Source organism: Stegastes partitus, unplaced genomic scaffold (assembly GCF_000690725.1).
Source record: "Stegastes partitus isolate 25-593 unplaced genomic scaffold, Stegastes_partitus-1.0.2 Scaffold1478, whole genome shotgun sequence".
Taxonomy (NCBI): Eukaryota; Metazoa; Chordata; class Actinopteri; family Pomacentridae; genus Stegastes; species Stegastes partitus.
In genome coordinates this window covers 140,515-160,071 of record NW_007579209.1, presented here as the reverse complement: position 1 = coordinate 160,071, position 19,557 = coordinate 140,515, and the positions used below count along the sequence as shown (strand labels likewise).

The window sequence follows — 19,557 nt, the reverse complement described above, 5'->3', positions numbered from 1 at the left end:
TCACCGAGTACCAACCTCAGATACGAAAGGAACTTGTCTCAGTTTACCAGGAATGAGAATAGATATTTGTGGGAGGAGTGTGAAGCAATCTCACGTAGCCAGCAGGGAATGTCACATTTAGAAGCGTGAACATACTGTATTTGGTTGTCACTGGTGTCACAGCACATGTTACTGGAACTCCATGTCTGCCACAGACCCACTATGTCTTTCAACTCTGTACAACCTGATAAACCTGTAGGTCTGTTTCTGTCATTTACTCTATTAGCTCTTTCCTCACTTCAGTTGTTCCTTCTACTAGCCACCGGATGTCTAAGGAGGCCCAATGTGACTGCAGAATTTGTAGTCCTTGAAGTCTCATTTGGTTTAAAGTCATTATTGTTGCTAAGTTATCCCTGTTTATCCAGACATAGTACATCCAGTACTTCCTCGAGTGGTTAATCCTGCATTGACAAGAACTTTTAACAGGAATTTTGTTGTGACTGTTTTCGTTTCATGCTCAAAGCAGCTTGAACCTCTTGAATATTTCATAGCAGCGGCAGCTCATTTAGTATGTATGGTATGTTTTGGTTTTTTGCTCGCTGGGGCACAGACATATTTCCAGCCATCCACAGCCTGTGGGCTCTGCCGCTCCTCCTTTTTGAACCACACTTTGGCGTGAGACATGGAACGAGGTTTCACTTCTCTGCCTGTCATCACTAAGTTTGCAAACCATGAGCTGCTGGAACCTCCTTTTTGTTTTTGCAAAAATTGTAGTAATGCAGTTAGCCGAGCGAGCTTTGGTAGCTTGAGCAATGCAAAGACAACAATGTCAGGCCAACATTGAGACACATCGGAAAAGACAATGGAGTGTGTACATGACTTTGTTTGGTCAGGAGAGGTTGTGATATATCTGTGTGTGTGTGTTTCTCATTCACATCTTTTTTTGGCGGGAAACCCCACGAGTCCCCCCGTTCAGACAGGAGGACAGACATCTGGTCTCCACATGAACCTCAGGATCCCATGAGCGACACACACACACACGCACACACACACACACACACACACACACACACACACACAAAAACTCCAACTTCCTGAGAGGGCTTCTGCAAATGTGTGCTCCCCCTGAAAACATTTCTGTGCTGCAGCCCGAGTCCATATATCACACACGCTGCCTTGTTCTTCTTGTATGACTTCCAAACATCTCCCCCATCCCCACTCGTCCACCTACTCTCTGCAGCTTGTGCCGCCCCCTCACATGGCTGCAAACCAATGAGGGCGGCCGCATGCTGGTAGTATTATGTCTTGTTTTTGTGGGGGGTACTCCTCCCCTCATGGTTTGTCTAATACTGAGGAATTTCCTTGTCTATTGTTTTTGCGTCCGAGGCAGTTCACGCTCCTGTATTGCAAAGAAACAACAAAATAACCACTATTTGATGGATGCATCTTCTTGCCTCAATCAACCACGGGGAAATTGCTACGAAGCACTATTAGAAGCCTGAAAATGTACTGTGTGTGAATGATTTATTCACATGAGTCAGGTTCATATTTTTGATTAACGTAATGTAATTGCACAGCAGCAAATTGTAAGCATGAGTTTGTGCGTCATTATGCGCATTTGGGAGTGAAAAAGCTTGAATAATGCATGCCTGTCCAAATTGAGGAATGTTTCTTCAAATAATGAACATTTATAGTGGCCACAAAGATGGAAAATGATAGCAAATACACTAAAAAGTATACATGTTTTTAGGCAGTTGTTTTTGGAAAACAGCAGTAGTATTTTTCCTATCACGGGGCATATCAAGCATCAGGATTGTGATGTTATCAGCCTGAAGTGTGAGTGAGCCTTATGTTATTGTGTGCTCAGCCTGCAGTCAGACAGCAGAAGAGAGTAATTGTGGTACACACTCATACACACACGTGCCATGCTTTGCAAAGAGGCTGGAGGCTGGAAAAGCACAGTGCCCTAAAAAAAAAAAAAAGGAAGTGGCATTTGTTCCAGTTGGCATAACAACCAGGAATCCTGTTCGTAGAGGCGTTCATCCATCAGTGGATTTAGGGGGAGTTGACGCTCTGTAAGCTCCAAGTCATCTTTGAAAAGCAAGGTGTGGCCAAGGAGGTGCTGTGCATTTGTTCTCCCTGGGTTCCACACCTAGTGACCCATAAGGAAAGCATGAAAAAGATAAAGAACTAACTTGGCTGAGATCCAGCTTCTGTGGGAATACCAGAGTACTTGCGTATGATTTCAAAAGCAGTGTGGGCGTGTAAGCATGTGAGAGCGTGGCGTAGGAACAACCTTACATTCAACATTTGTTGTAAGCAGAGTTAACCGTTTCGTTGTATTTTTGTGTTAAAATTTCACTGCAGACCTCTGATATCTCCAGTAATTAGGACGTTTTTTCCCTTGTTTCAGACATCCACCCAGAATTCCTGACTGCGTTGGCGTTATGTATTAAAAATCAATCAATCTACATTTTGGATGTTATATACTATAATTTGTAGAATTACATTTTTGGAAATTGGGTTATTAATACCAAACTCATATCTGTTCTGTCAATTGCTTGCTTAACTTGACATAAATATTGAAAACAGGGAGAGACAGCTAACCTTACTCTGTCAAAAGGAAATTAAATCTGACAATCAGCAGCAGCTCTAAAAGCTCACCAGATAACATGTAATGTCTTGTTGGTAAATCTGTACAAGAACAAAAATGTAAATATGCCGAATTGTGTTTTTTGTTTGTTTTTAAAAAAAAATAAAGCTGAGTGTAGATACTTGTAGAGTCAGGGCAACTGTTTTCCTGTCTATCCAGTCTTTGTGCCAAGCTAAACTAACCGGCTGCTGGCTGTGGCTTCATATTTACTGTACGGACGTTAGAGTGCTGCTGATCTTCACGTCTAACTCTCAGTGGAGAAAGCCGGTAATCATATTTTCCAAAATTCTGAACTGCTCCTGTAAGATTTCCACTTTGGAAACACAATACTGGTACAAACCTGGAACATGATTTGTGCCATTGCTCCATTCTTTAAGGAATATGTATCTTTTCTGCCTTTATTTAGATGTCGCAGTATCAGGCTGCTAACACTTTCTGCTTTGTTTCAGATTACAATGCAGGACGTGTTCCAGCCATGAATAACTGAAAACACTATCAGATCTTAAGAGCTTTGAGGTGCCTCTTGGTCTTAATGAGTGTTAAGATTCATCGGAGAAGGCATCATTGGTCTTTTATCTCTCCGTGACAGCTCTGAGGAGCGAGGAAATGGCTGAGACTGAGTGGAGGCAATGCAAACCACTGCTCCTCCCTTCACACACAGTGCCTGAATACCTCAAGTGACCCAAGATTCAAAGCTCACCAAACAGTCAGAGAGCCCCACCCTGATGTTCCATGTGAAGATGAGCAATAGTGCTCATTGTCATTGGTCTGTACATGAAATAGCACACGTGCGCTTACAAATCAATAGCAACACAATCATAATTGATCATACTTAACCTAAGTAATTGTGTTTGTGCACATGACTTCAATTTCTGGGCTGATGTCTGTAAGACAGAGGCGCTGAAGGGGCCTGATGTCAGCTGACCCGAGTTAACACAGGTCGCATGATAGTAGTTATGATCACTGCTCTTTGGTTCTCTAGATAGTTGTGCCTTCTCAGACTTTGGACTTTGTGCTTGGATGTGGATGTATGTGTGCATACATTACTGTCTCATGATTCCTAGCTGCACATCCTTCCCTCCAATTTCCTGCTGTAGACTTTGAGCCTCTGACAGGGCTCATACTACTATAGATGGCCGGACTGCTCTCTAGTAGTTTCCTCTCCATCAGCCTCACTAGGCTATTTCCTGCCCCTTTATGACCTACAATAACTGCCTGTCCAATAATGGACTTTTAGAAAATGTAGCAGTGCTTATGTTTCAGTAGCATATATGTATTTATCTGTTTTGACATTTGGGGCAGTAAATAATTCCATTCATTCATTATGATTATTAAATGCAGACATAAAGACTCAGTCACTGTTTACATGGGTCACATTTAGTCTCAGGGGAACATTGCGCAGTTTTACCTTCACTTGTTTTGGATTTTGTGCATCTTTCATCAAGATCAGTGCTAAAAAAAATCTAGTCTTCTCTTAGCCTTTCTCTATATTTATAAATGAATTAGAATTAGACGTTAACCTCCCACCAAGTCTGTTCATGTTGAACCCTCCACCCACCTGTTAAGGGACATCCCCCTGACACCTTTAACCCCTGCTGCTATGCTCGAGGCAGTGTGAACATCAAACACACACATCCTGATAAAGATGGTGTTAAGCTCATCTCAGCCTCCTGGGTTATGACCTTCCTGTACCATTTCCGTTTTTATCATTCAACACTCACTTTGTACAGTGTAACAAAAGGGCTGTGCCGGTACCAAACCTGAAATACTCCTCTGACTGGGCTACCTAGCGAGCTATGAGACAGGGGAACTGGTTTGACGGGGAAATCCTTAATGCTCATGCATGGGGATGTGAACACCTGCTGCATCTGTATGGGCGTGAGAGGAATGTATTCGTATGAGTGCTGAAGAAATGTCAAACTAATTGTAAGAGCTGGTTGGCCTGGTAGAGGCTTAACAGGTTCTCCCACAGAGGTTATTGACCCTCAGCTTTGACTTCGGACCTCTGAAAATTCTGCAGGCTGATTGAGCACTCTCCACCCCCTACTAGTATCGCATGTGAGAGTTGTAGTTTTGGTTTCATTGCATATTGTGGTTCATGGGTGCAGCATGTTAACCTGCACATTACTACGAGCTAAACTAAAGCTGGAATTGTGCTTCTGTGATACACATAAGTTGTACGTACAACACTAGAAAGCAGCAGCACATAGAAGAAAATGTATTTTTTCAGCAGAAAGAGATTTCCCTTGTTGGACTATAGAGGGACAGCGCAGCTCTTTTTCCAACAGACTCATCCAGCTCAGATGTCACAGTGAACGGTGCAGGACTTCATTTACACCGTTCTCTATACATGTGTACAACAGTTCACCCCTCGCCATCAGATACCTCCTCCACTCATATTTTTGCGCAAGTGTTACATGATAAAATTATATATGTATATATATATATGTATATATGTATGGGTTTTTTCGTCTTTCTTTGCTTGGCCCAAAAAAAAAGTAAAATTGTAAATTGTACATATGGAAAGCTTTGTATTGGGTATTTTTTCCCCGCTTGCTTTTTTGAAACGTATTTTTTTGTATATTGCTGTATTTTGTGCGCTTGGATTGTTAAAGTTTATCTAAGTCTAAGTTTACCTCTGGGTGTTATCTCAACATGGTAAGCAGCCATTTTGCATCTCAGGTGTTATCTGTCTTTGCATTGATATCTGATAAAAACCTCCCTTTTTATCTGACCGAGGATTTCCTGAAGGTCTACCCTTAGAGGTTAATTTCTGTAGTGGTTCAGGCACAAAAGGTCATCATCCTGCCATCTTGACATTGACTTTCTTATCATGTGAACTTTACCTCACCTTTTGGTTGACCTGCTCAGTGTACTCTTTTCTTTTAGGGGTTGGATTCTTTTTTTGTTGACAGAGCTTGTTGTTGTATTATTTTTCAGAATCTCCATGCCATCTATTTAGTGTACTTGCCTACTATCTTTGCACCGTGTTTCCCCCTGAAAGTGGGACGAGGCAAAGGTCTCTCACCAGGGTCTGACAGTGCATCTAATTGAGCCCACAGGGAGAAATGAAGGGAACAAACACTCACACTGCCTTGTTTTTCAGCCCTTTGCCTGGATTTTACACAGGTGACTGTAATGTAAGCTTGAATTGTATATTTATTTTACTATTATAATTACAAGTTGAGTTTGAAAGTTTGTTCCGGAGCTCTGAAAAAAAGCTCTTGGTTGAAGACGCTCAACACAAGGTCTGGTTTTTTTTTTGGCGGTTTTGGAACTGTAGGTTATATTATCTTTAGGTATATATCTTTTTCAGCAGATGAACTCTGCCTTGTTGGTAAAATATTCAGATTGATTTATTTTTGAACATTCTGTGAACTTAACGTAATTTAAAGAACTTAAAAAAAATAGCTGGCAAAACATTTATCCCACAAAATGCATTAGCTGTTATGGAAAGGTCAATCTTATCACATAATTCTCCTCAAATTTAAGAGCAGTACATTACATTTTCAATTTTTAAACCCACTATCATATTAGACAACATTTCAATCATTTTCCCATCTTAATGAAGAAAGGGGGGAAAATAAATCGAACAATGCATTTTGGTGGCTTAGATAACACTGAGTGTAGTTGCTGTGGCACCACTTTGAATTGATTCGTATCATCCTTCCATTGTGGTTAAACTCCTGGTATTCATGTTGGGTGTGACAGAGGTCATACATCTGTGTTTCTGTCTGTCCACTGAAGCTTCCAGTTGGACAGTACTGGCTCTGCTACTGAGTGTAAACGCCAAGTTTCAGCAGAGCTTACTGTGTCAGATCCAGCTAATGCTGGATCAATTCCATCGTGTTAATCTGGGTCTGGTTGGGGGGGGATTACCCCTGAGCGTTGTATTGGAAATGGGAGTTGGCCTCTAATTTTTATGGATGACTAAAAGAAGCCCCACCGGGGTCAGCTTTGGCCGTGCTGCTCGTATCTGGTTGACTGCCTTGTCACCTGATGATGACCTGGTGTGGTCAGATCAGCTTTCAGTAACATTTCTGGTAGCATTTTTGCACACCTTGCTGTTTATGGTTCACCACTTGTCTTGTGCATTTACTGTCGGTATCTTTGAAAAGATAAAATATTACTGAGGTGAAGAAGTTTGTGACTCTGTGAGGTGTTCCACTATCTATGTCCATACCAAGATTAGGTGTGTGCACTGGACAATAAAAGAGAGCCAACCGTAAAACTAGACACACGTTCAAAGCAATGCTCCATTTCACATTAAATAACCTCAGAAAGTATCTTATACATTGTACAAGCATAGTAGGGTTTTTATATGCTTCCACTTACTTTACAACCTAATGTGTAACATAATATGTCTTTGTTACAGAATTTATCGCTCTCTCATCATGGGATTGTATAAGGGTTTGTTTTGACCTCTGTAGTCACGTGTTCTGTTGTTTTTTATCTGCCTGCATCAGACTAAACTGTAGATGAGTCAGGCTAAAGACCACTGGTTGATGTTTTGAAGCTGTGGTCTGGCCTTGGTGTTTGTGTAATCGGTTGCTCTCAATGGTTAATCAGAGTGCATGGTCTTGTTTTTGAGTGTTCAGGTTAACAGGTAGTGGTCCCAAGACTTCCTGGGTTCTTTGCTTTGGGTTTAAGCCAATGTCAGTGAGTGTTTTTACAAGTGGAAAACCACATGTTGTTGTTGCTATACCACAATACATGTGTGTATGCATAAATTGTACGTTTCTAGTCAGCACTCTGTATGTTAGGTATGTTGGGTGCTTGCTTTTACCAGTAAAGTAATAAATGTTCCCTGACGCACAGTGTGTCCTGTGCGCTTAAATGATAAGAATCTGTCTGTACCATCTCATCCTGACTTGTCTCTTGGCTGTGTGCTATCACATCTGTCCCAACAGAGAGGATCTGAGAAGTCACAACAAAGCATACTAGTCTTCAGCATGACGGTGTTCTGTTTCTGTCCTAAACAAAGACTTCTGGATCTCATGTTATTTCAGTCTAACCCAGAAACAAAATACAGATATGCAAACTGACTTTAACGTTTTCCACTACAGATACTGAAAACTTGCAATTTTTAGGATCTCCTCCTTCTGTTTTTCTTTGTAGAAGTGTGCTAAGATGGTACATTGATTATTAGGTCCCATTTCTGACAGCAAAGTCACTAAAAGAGACATTGAAAAAAAGTTGAGTTATCGTTGCTTACCTATCCAGTGATTAGAAAAACCATAGTTACCAGTTTGATTGTTTGTTTGCTGTGGCCTGCTTCAATGACTTTGATAACAGGGTGTCATGACACACCTTGTTTGTCCAGGAGGTTTTCAGAGTCAGCATCAGTAGCACCTCATAGAGACACCTGTCCTACCACAGAGGAATGTCGCAGCAGAGTGATCCACCAACACTGCACCGTGAACTCACCTATTTGTGAGTGCCTGTGTGTGTGCGCACTGGTTTTTTTCTTTGTACTGAAAAAACCTGCGTCGTGTTTCCCTCTCAACATGATGACTCTGATGAGGGAGGCTGTTTGTTTTGCTAAATGAAGTGGTTTCGCTGTCGTCAGTGTTACTGTTTGAGTAATTGCTTGTAGTTACTGTCATTATAACCGGACAACAGGTGAAGACTTTAATTTGTACTCTAATTACTCCATGTGCGTGTGAGTGAGTGAGAGAGTGAGAGAGTGAGAGAGTGAGAATAGACAACAAATGTTTTTATTGTTTAGCTGAAGAATTTATAGTGATTTTAGAGCAGCTGTTTGTTCTAAAGACCACCCCTGATGCAAATCAAGTTTTTAACCTTGTTAACTTGTCCTAATGATATTTCCGAATATTGGCTGCTGGTGGGATTCCATGTTAGTCTGTTTGGTAATGAATTTTTTGTTTTCAAAGATCTGGTCATTGAAAAACAGCGTATGGACACAAAACAAGTGAAAAAAAAGGCTCGCAAATTCCACTTGTGGTTGTTGAACTGACGGAAAGAGAAATCTGAGAGGATCAGGGCATTGGGGGAGAAAGATGTTTTTTTTCTGAAGGTGGAAATAGAGTCCCTTAGGGATAAAAATACCCTTCTCCAGGAAGAGAACAAAGCTGCTCGAAGAGAGGGGAAGGAATTCCGAGAGACCGTAAGGCCACAAGAGAAACAGCTTCAGAGGTTCAACAAAGTCCCAAAACTCATCTCTTGAAGTCAGCTCAAAATACGAGGAGCAGTTAGATACTTTGAAGTCACATCACACCAAAACTGTGACCAAACTGAAAGAATAGCATGAATTGGCTGTAATACACTTGAAAGCAGAGGCTAAGGAGGAATGCAGGCAGCTGTAGGAGGAGGTGGAAGAGCTCACAAGATTCTCAAAAGACCAAGAGGACGGACCTCAGAAGACAGCTGAAATGAAAGAGAAGTGTGAGAGAGCTGTGGAAAATTTAAAAAAAAAAACGAGCTCCATCACTCAAAGTTGAAATACAAACCGTAGATGATGAACTGGAGAAGTTCAACGAACAAACAAAAAAATGTATTGAGCAGGAACAGAAGTTAGAAAAGTGGACTGTGGAAATCCAATCCATGAGGAGGAAAGATCCGAGTGAGACAGTGACAATGAGCAGAAACCCAATAACGGAACAGAACACTGCCATTAAACAGAAGGAATAGAAAGAAAATTTTACATTAAAAGAGGCAAATCACTTCTCTGTGAAGACAAAGTAGCAGAAAAACACGAGAATACCAAAAAACAGAAAATGCACTGTGTAAATTATGGCTGAAACAAAAACTACTGACTGAAATACACAAATCGTTAAAATATCAAACCAGTCAAATTGTTCCGAATGGTGAGCAATAAGAAAGTTGCTCTTATTGCAGTAATATGGTCTTCTTCTGAGCGTTTCTCCTCACACTCTTCAATCAGACAAATCATATATGAGAGACTGACCCTTTCAGATATCATTATGTGCAATACATAACTTACATTACCTGCTACGCTGACTTGCAAGCGACCTTGTGCAATCCACTTTTGTTCTTCATAAACTGTGTCCAGTTCGAACATGTCTGGCTTAGTTACTCCAGTAATGCAACTAGGTTTACAGTGTTTTGGCGGTGTCGAAGGTAGGTGGGTGTGCTCAAGCTGCATTCAAATTATTATTTGGATTATTTGTGGTGATCTTCAGCATCACTTACAGGTCAGAGTTTCTGCTTTGGTTAACACTTGAATCCTTGAGAGGATTTTTTTTTTTAGATTGCATAGTGAAGCTTATTTGCTGTGAGCTACTGTGGGGCCCTGTGTTGCCTAATAATGTAACACTAAACATGTGCAGTTAGTGACGGTGTTGACAGCTGCTGTCGACTTTCCTCACACGCCTTGTTACCTAAACCTACGACTGCTTGCCCCATGAGTTCTTGCTGCATCTGAGAGGGCATCCTGTGACGTCTCGTCAAACACAATGCACAACCACAAGATGCACCAGCTGAGCCGTGACTGATGCTAAAGTTCATGCTCTCACACCACACTGCATCCCATGACCTGTAGCAACTAATCAGAGACTTCACTTGCTAGTGCTCTTCACTCACCGTCTCCCCTCCACTGCCACCATTGTTTAATAACCCCCTAAACCACATGCTCTTTCTGGATGTATTTTTTTTGCTCCTGCCACATTTTTACACACTGTGGGCTCATTTTCACAGAAATATAAAGTCCTGCACCTTTGTGGAAACAGAGCAACCCTGGCTAGGTGGAGAGAGAACTCAAGAATGTCTTTTGTTCAATTTGACACAGTTCTAATATAACCTATATCATTAGAAAACTGGGAAAGTCTGGAATCAACAGGTACAGTGTTTTTCAGAGTGACTCTACATGTAGATATTTAACTGCTTACGTTTTCATTTTGTTTTCTTGTTTATCTTCGATCTGTTCCGCTTAAACACTGCCTGCAGTTTAGCCCAGTTCAGCCAAAAAGCCCCTGAATATTTTGTCATGCGATTGTCGGGTGCAGCTGAGTCAGATATGACTTCCTGATATCATTGAGAAACACAGGGGGGATTCTGGTTTTTGCAACCAGTTTATTTTTGGCAAATGTACAGTAAAATGATGAAATGTCATGATTTGACACTTGGATTTAGTTGTCCAACAAAAAGGCACAGATGAGTAGTTCAAGGACCATCTGAAAGTAGAAAACCCCCAATTTCTTTTTTGTTTTTACAATTTTTGGCTCTGATTAATGGTGTAATTTTTGTGATTTTGAATAAAAGAGAAGATAACACACCATTAAAACCTGCCAATGGGTGTCAGGGTCCTGAAGGATAATGAATAAACATGCCAGTTTGGGTGCTACAAAGTCTGAAAGTACAAGCTCCGAGTGTGTGATGGAAGCTGGTGAATGTGGCGGTGCTGGTGGGTGCCAGCCCCCGCGGAGAGCTGGCTGAACAGTCTGTTTTGGTGTAAACACATTTCTGTCAACCAGATTTTATACCTGAAACACAGCTGCTATGAGTTGGACAACAGCTTTCTATTTTTGTCACAACATATCCCATACTTTCTATAATCCTTTTCCCAGTAACTCTTTGGTGTAATGCCAGCAGTAAGGAGTTGTTGAATTGTCTACTGTTTTCAGTCTGGTTTTGAAAGAGGTTGCTGCCACCTTGTGGAGTTTATCAGTTAGTTACATCACAGACTTTCATAAGCACTGCTCAACAGAAATGAGTTGAAGGAGGGGCCACTTTCCCCGCGGTTATGAAATGAAATGCTGTCAGAGGTGAAGGATAGCATTTAGACAACAGCGCTGGAAGAAATCACAGGAAGAGCAGCAATAAGTACATGTAAAAGTTAACGTCATCACCTTCTTAGCATTAGAATCTGATGATAGGGTGAGATAACCATTACCTAATCTTGGCAAGAGTTTCACACTTTGCACTGATTAACAGGTCAGCAGTAAGAGCAGTTTTTACATGAAAGCAAATAAAACATTGATCATCCAAAGATTTAATCCTCTGAACGCCAAGCAGTCTCTGGCTGCGTTTTTGCTCCTGACGTGTTTTTTTTTATTTACAGTCGGCTCATTTTTCACTGCAGTATAAAGTCCTGCACCTCTATGGAAACAGCACAACCCTGTTTAGAAGAAGAGAGAACTAAAGCACGTCTCTGCATTATGACAGCTATAATGCCATAAATAATTTTTTAAAATTAAAGTTGAATTTCTTATTTATTTTACCGAAATTGGAAAAAAAAAATAAAACAAAAGAACAAAACTACAATCAGCATGCATAACATTTTTCCAAGTGTCCACAGTTGCTACCAATACAGTGAAACAAAATGGGGGCTCCACAGGCTTTAATATTTTACTATTTACGGTATCAGTTTGTTTCCATACATGACTTCCATGTAAACATAGCCTGACCTCATCTATTATTATGTTGTACATTAAGTTATCCTATTACTTTATATAGTTTTGTCTTTTAGTCATGTTGTTTTCTTTTTTAAACTTCACAACACTTTGAGTTTGTAACAGTTCAGAAAAGACACTACATGTTGTCATGTAACTGTTGGTTGCAGCCAAGTCACTGATGACCTCTTGGCTTCTGTAGCACATAATTTTAAGTGCTTTGCAGTTTTTTTTTTTGGTGAATTTTTAAATGAGATGCATGAAATGAAGCCATTTTAATCAAATGTCAGGATTTTAAGCTTAGATTTGGTTCATTTTTGTATCAGAACAACATGTCACAGATGAGTACTTCAAGGACTGTCAAAGTCCTTAAGTTACAGTTTCCTGCTTTGATAAATGGTGTCATTGTCTCCATTTTTTTATTTTTATTTTTTTCTTGATACCCCACCAGCAGGTTTGGGGGTTCACATGGTTGCCTAGTAACATAATTGACTCACAAAGTTTGTTTCTGAATGCTCTGTCACAGCTATTGTAACGTTCTTCCTCTCTGTCTTCCCCTGCAGGTGATCACCTGTTTCGGCCTCTCTGTGGTGTCATGCCGCTACGTGGGCTTTGCCGTGGTTGCCCTGTTGGTGGAGATAAACTCTGTGTTCCTCCACCTCAGGCAGATGCTGCGCATGTCCAACATTGCCAAAGGTACACAGTATCGCATCAACAGCATGATCAACCTGGGAACATACGTGGTGTTTCGCATCAACACGCTGGCCTGGATGACCCGCTGGCTGGTGCTCAACAGGGACAAGGTTCCTCTCCTGGCTTACACGCTGGGCAGCGTGGGTATGGCCATCATGACCGCTATGAATATTGTCCTCTTCTGTCGGCTGCTCAGGAGCGACTTTTTAAAGAGCAGCACTCGGGAGGCGAAGAAAGAGAAAGAGATGTAGAGAGGAGGAATGGGAAGAGACACAAGAAGGATTAGATTCAAAAACACACACACACACTCGTTACTGTATATTAACGCCCTGTGGTTGAGATTTGGTACTGTTTTGCCTGTGTGTAAAATATATTCATAGCTGGGAGACAGAGGAATCTGTGGATCTCTTATACTGTACAGGTACTTAAACTGTAATCAAAAGGCTTCATTTCAAATACTGATCACATCCGTAATGCTGAAAGCTACTTTCCCTTTCAGTTGTAGTTTTGATAGGTTTGGCTTGTGCGCGTGTGTGCTACAGGCATCGTCACCTGAACACTAAGAGGCCTTGTAAAAAGACACCTAACGCCTTATTATCCCACAGGGTGTTTCAGATAAATCTATACTAAAATGTAGCTGATAAGTGAAGACACACTGTTCATAAAAGCAACCCTCCAACACCCACATATAAAGCCATGGGAAACAGAAAGTATATATAATAGATCTTAAGATGCATTATGATAATAACCTTTTATTCATATATATGTATATGTATATATATATATATGTATCTATGTATGTTATATACCCGTTATGCTGTTTTGGGATATTTAAAATCTCAGAGTTTTACATTTCCACAGAGTTTTTACTCCGTGGAATCGAAACTCTCATGTTTAACACTCGCACTGCAGTGGTGAATGTCTTTTCCACCAAATCTCCTCATCTAAAAACCGCCTGCTACCTCAGAGGACTTGTAACAGTTCTTTGCCTCTTTCTAACACAAGCTTTGCTGTCAGTGCTTGGCAGTTTTGTTTTGTTTTTTTTGTTGTTAGCGAAGAAAATGATAAATAACGAGAACATTTTTGTCTGTGTAGACTGAAGAAATCCTACAAATACAAATCCTCATTTAGCAAGAGAATAGATTGAGGAATGAATACTAAATTAAAATAAAACAACAGATTTTACTTTAATGACATAGTTCAAAACAGCATGATATTCGATAGCCAAACAATTCTAACAATGGTATGTTTTGCCAAATTGTATTATGAGAATTTGGAAAAACATGAATAAATCAGGGATATCAGGGTTTACATACATTGGAATTACACAGTACAACCCTTAAAAAGCTTGTGCCCTGCAAGTATGGCAACGGCACTGTCCGCCAACCAGATCTTTGTGTCAGTGAATCTTGGAGGAACAAAACTACACCGAGTAGATTCTGACTCGATTAGCTCATGGATCAATTGCAATAGCAAAAAGGGAGAGAGGGTCCCACCCGACCTCCCATCAGCAATCACCGGTGACATCACTGTCCGTCAGCAGTTGCTTTCAGATACAGTTTACAACAGAAGTGAGATCACCCCTGTGTCATATCACTTACATGTCACATGGTTCAAAATTGTATCACCTTTCAGTAATTGCATCATTTCTACATGGAACAGTAGGGTGTTGGCTCCTTTGTGAAATTAAAATTAACAGCTTAGATTTATTATATTAAAAATACAGGGACTCTGTGCAACAAGTCTTTTCATGAGTAAAAGCTTAATCTTTTAGTTTTTCAATACTTTGTATGTCCACCGTTATTTTTAGATAATATAGCATAGTACTGGAATATTTCTCTTCTGTGAAGTTTCTGCAGCTCAGGAGTCATCTTGTCAGCCAGTATTTTGATATATCACATGAGCATTCACGGTGACATCTATAAACATAACCTTTTGCACTCATGCAGCCCCATATCGCTACACTTCCACCACCGTGCTTCACTGTAGGGACTATGCATTCACTGTGGAAGTCCTGGTCAGATGTGTGCAAAACATGCATCTGAGCCAAACAAATCCACTTTGGTCTTATCTGACCAAAGAATGTGCTCCCAGCATTCACTGGGCTTATTTGCATGTTCTTTAGCGAATCTTCATCTTGGAGTAAAGTGCCAGACAGCAAGCAAGGGGTTTTCGTCTTAAATGCCGTCCATGGAGGTTGACATTTTGCCCTCAAACAGTTTGAGCTTGTCACAGACACTCAGATTTCCTTTGATAACCCCTCTGTCAAGTCTGTAGCACTTGTCCATCTGTTTTTCATCAGTAGTGCCGCTGTCCCTGGTGTCACTTCAGATGTGTCAGATTTTCTGCTCCACTGGCTATTCTTTTCCCATGTGGAGCCATGATGCAGATGTACAGTTAGACACAGCCCATAGTTTCAAAACTGAGACTGTCCTTGCATTCACAGGCCAAATTTTAACCATTTATATACACTTAGGCTAATTGGAAATCATAGTTGTACCCAGTTTTGTGTTGGTGATTACAGGTGTGTTTACATTTGTTGCACTGAGTTTCTGCTTTGGGGCCTGTATTTTCAATTTAGTTTTTACAACGCGTTTGTTTTTGGCTTTTCATACAAGGAAATACTCTACTTTTCAACACAGAAATACTGCAATAATTAAGGGGCGACACAACTTTGAATAATTGAACATTAAGGTGATGCTGCTCACTTGTGTTGTAGACTGTGTGCTGGACTGGCTGCTGCTTTTATGAGTACACTTGAACCATATGAAATGACAGGAAAACAAAACGAGTAAAACAATGTAGACAGTGCTGTATAACAAACTGCCATTAATATTTTCATAAAGTGTATATATATTCCTCTAGCATACTGTGATGTGTACAGTCTGCAGTAGGAGCTTTCAGACAGGCAGGAGTTGCCCTTCTTCGTGTAGCTTATGGAGGACAGCATATTCCTTAACATCACCTCAGTGACCTCAACACCACCAAGACCACCAGAGATGTTTGTATTGTCTAACTTTTTTTTCTACATCTGTGCCATCCTTGCCTTCAATCGGAATTTGCCTGCGTGCACAGATAGATGCGGAGAAGTTCCTGAGGTGTGCGCTGGAACAAACAGGTCTGAGATCTGTGAATACAGCAAACTGTTACACACACGGCTGCCTAGTCTTTCGATTTAAAACGTCACAGTCCTTATATGTCATGAAAATATTTGATGCCATTTTTTTTTCTTTGCGTCGTTGCTTTTTTGTGTGTGTATAATCCGTGTTTGATTGGTTAATTGTTTATTTTTGTAATTTATTTGTGCCACAAATAAGTGGTGGATTAAAGATGAAATGAACACAATGTTCAATGAGGTTTCCTGTCGTAAAAGAATATGATGATTTTTAGTGAAGCTGATGTGATCATGTAAGTGATGTTGGAGGGCATTTTGCCACTTTTTTTTTTTTTTTACCAGATACAATTTTCTCTGTGAGGGCGAGCTCTTAGTCATCTCAATTTGAATCTGCTGAAGTTCACAGCCTAAAACCAAACTGCCCGACCACATTACAAACACAGCAGCACATTCAGAATGTCAACTGTACAGACTTGCTGTCAGTTCAAAGGAAACATCACACCCAAGTTATAAAATCTGATGCGAGCACTTAAAGCTGGAGCTGATGAAGTAACAGCACCAGTCCACAATTTGAACCATTTTGCTAATTTAAATCCCTGCACTAATAAAACAACACTGTTTGGAAGCAGACAGTGTTGTTTTATGAAGCTTTATTACCTGTCTTTTGTTTAAAGATTAGCATAGCTCCCTTTTTGAATTTCTATTGTGAATGTTATTTTGCTTTGTTTCATATTTTAGAGCAGCTTTGTGGTTGTAGTGAAGACAGCTGGTGGCAATTGAAGTTTTGTCTAACAAGCAAGCTTAATATTGTGAATGTGTTGTATAAGGCCGTAATGTTGTAATGGAGTTATGCATATGTGATGCAATTTGTTCATTATGTTGCTGTGTGCTTAAAACCGAGGAGCCAAGTCCAGACGCCACCTTTTATTATCGTCTTAAAGACACTCCTGGACATCGGCCAAAAAACAAACAAAAAAACACAAGCTATTGTGCTGCTTTCTGCACTCCACTTCTTACACTTTTTGATACCTGTATCACTTGGATTTCCAAACATGACTGAACCAAAGCCTCAAGATGATGCTTTGGTTTTTTATTTGTGACTGGTGGACACAAGGACAACAATTTTTGGATGTAGTTGCAGAGAAAGTGGTAGTGATTAGGAACTTATGTTGCCATACAGCCTCACGTTCCTCATCATGCACAATAAATGTGGTGGTTGACTGTATCGGTCCTCATCTTTTAGTTATTAGAGAATGAGGAAATACATGTTTCTCTATCACAACCAACAACAGATCATGCTTACTATAGAATTACATTCTTTCTTTTTTTTTTTTTTTTTTGTTGGTCACTGGTGAAATCACCACAGTGGAGACTATTGATACTGTGCAGCTAGTTGAGGACTTCAAAAAAAAAAAGACCTGAAATACTGTATTGAAGCAATCAAGATCAACCGAAGTTCTGAAAGTAAAATCATCTGCTTTCTCTGGCGCATCAAACTGTCACATTTATATATAGCAGTGTACATATAACAGTTTTATTTTTTCATGTTTTGGCAGAAATTGTTTTGTAATTAAATTTCCAATTCATATGTTTATATGATAACATTATTTGTTTAACGTGATAATAAAGAGCAAAGAAATAAATGTTGTGTTTGTACTCCAGTATGTTCATCTGAGCACTAATCTAAACAAGGGGAAAAGATTTGCAGTTGAATGAACTGTCAAAGTTTCTACGTTTGATATGGAAATACGCTTTTACCGGAAATTTGAATTTAATTTACATTGAGTTTATTTCATGCCTCATGCACAGTTCATCTGACTGACTTTAAACTTGACGCTGCACTTACTCGGGTTCCTTGCAACACAATCGCCAAGTCTGAAGCAGATCAGAAGTACACACACATACACAGATTCTGCTCCTGGATTTTTAGTCAGGGGCAACATGGTGGCTCACTTCCATTTGTATTACAAAAACAGTTTCTAAAAACATTTGAGCCATGTTGCAGTTGCTAAATACATCTTCAGTTTAAATAACGAATAGCTTGTTTAAAGGTTTTTCTGGAGCTTTTAAAAACCTCAAGTAGCAATTGAATGCTACTAATTTGCATAAAGTAGCCGAGACACGCAAATTAGGAGCAGTTAATGAGACGCCCGGTCTCTGGCAACGCATCGCACTGCTACCAGAGTGCACTGCATGGCTACTTGCATAGCATGTGTTCCACATCATGTACTTTTTCTTTTTTCTTTCAGCCTGTACTACAACAGAGTCCTGATTGGCAACCAACTTGGCAATGTCAGATGTGCTCTTCAGCTGGAATCCAACACAGTCTTCACCCTCACAGCTACAAATGCACAACCATTGGCTGCATCCGATTGGACAAACTTTTCACTCATGTAGGCTGTCTGCTCCTGGATTTCAAATCAGACCAACGTGGTGACTTGTTTGTAAGCTTTTGCTTACAGTACTATTTGCATAAAGTAGACTAGAAATCAGCTTCATGCAAATGAGGAATGGCCAAGCCACACCTTTTGTCTAGAAACACAGATTCTATTGACATTTGAAGTGTCGAAGTGGAAACGGATCTTGTGGACATGTACCATTATTGTACATTGTCTACGTAAAACACGCTGCATTGCATTGTGATAGCGATGTAGTGCGTTCCACAAGTCGGGGAGGTAGCATTGCCCACTCCTCATTTGCATAAAGCTGAAGTCTCTGGTACTTCATGCAAATGAGGGGTGTCAAGCTGGGGTCTGAGGCCTTGCGAAAATTTCATAAAACTTTTAAATGAACCACTGATAATTTAAAATGAGGGCAGATTCAATAACTGCATAGCTTATTCCTTGCTTCTTGTGTTTTAAGAAACACATTGTTTCCGGAGTAAAAGAAAAAGATTCAAAGTAAACCGCCATGTTGCTCGCGTTTGTAGCAGAGGAGTTATGTTTAGTCCAATCAGATGCAGAAGAGTGAAGCTTTGTCCAATCAGATGCAGCCAATGTTTGAGTGACTGTTGGGGACCAATTCTGTTTTGAAGAGCATCAAGCCTCCAATTTTCGGAAATGCCCCTGTGGACAGTTACCATAAGGCCCTGTGAGGTCCGCACCCCGCATGTTGAGAACCACTGCAGCAGACTCTGTCCGTGGTGCTGGAATCGCACCATTATTAATGTACAGAGCGTTAAGATGTATAACTTGTCAGATTTGCAATAAGTAGGATTTAAAATTTTCTGATCACGTGGTTTGAGATTCATTATTGTAATTTCCCAACCACACGTTAAACTTCAGAGTTTTCCTTTGTACTCCCACCAGATCCGTATCGATCCTCCACAGCGTCGACGCTCAGTCCTCCAATCAGCTGACTACTGACTCTGTCGTACGATGTTCTCGCGTGTTCTCATCACGATGGCTTGTTTTCATCATTTCCCAGCTCATCCAGCAGCCCGGAGCCTCAGTCGGTGGGCGAGCAAGAAAAGGTGCGCATGTTAAAAAAAAAAAGAGAGAAAAAAAAATGGACTGCGCACTTTCCCCCCGCGGGCTTTTCGTATCGACGGCTCTGAAAGCATCATCTCCCCGCTGATGCTGGACGCAGATGTTGCGGGAGGAAGGAGCGTCTGTGCCAGAGGAGCGCGGTGCCATGCACGGTGCTGCTGGTTTTGCATTTGTGCGCAGCCATCCAGCCTCTTCCTCCTCTAATCAAACGGCGTCACATGCTGCTGAAAAGCACTTTAACGCTCCAGATAAGATGTG

At 40.6% G+C, this 19,557-nt stretch overlaps 1 protein-coding gene across 1 annotated transcript in view; it reads left to right on the top strand.

Annotated features, from left to right (window-relative positions):
• The window catches only part of tlcd2 (TLC domain containing 2), a 26,736-nt gene extending 9,282 nt beyond the window's left edge, over positions 1–17,454 (top strand). Inside the window, exon 4 of the mRNA XM_008299905.1 lies at positions 12,567–17,454. Within this exon, the coding sequence (XP_008298127.1) occupies positions 12,567–12,947 (381 nt within the window). The 3' untranslated portion in view covers positions 12,948–17,454. The remainder of the gene's footprint in view (positions 1–12,566) is intronic.
• Positions 17,455–19,557: the final 2,103 nt, after the last annotated feature.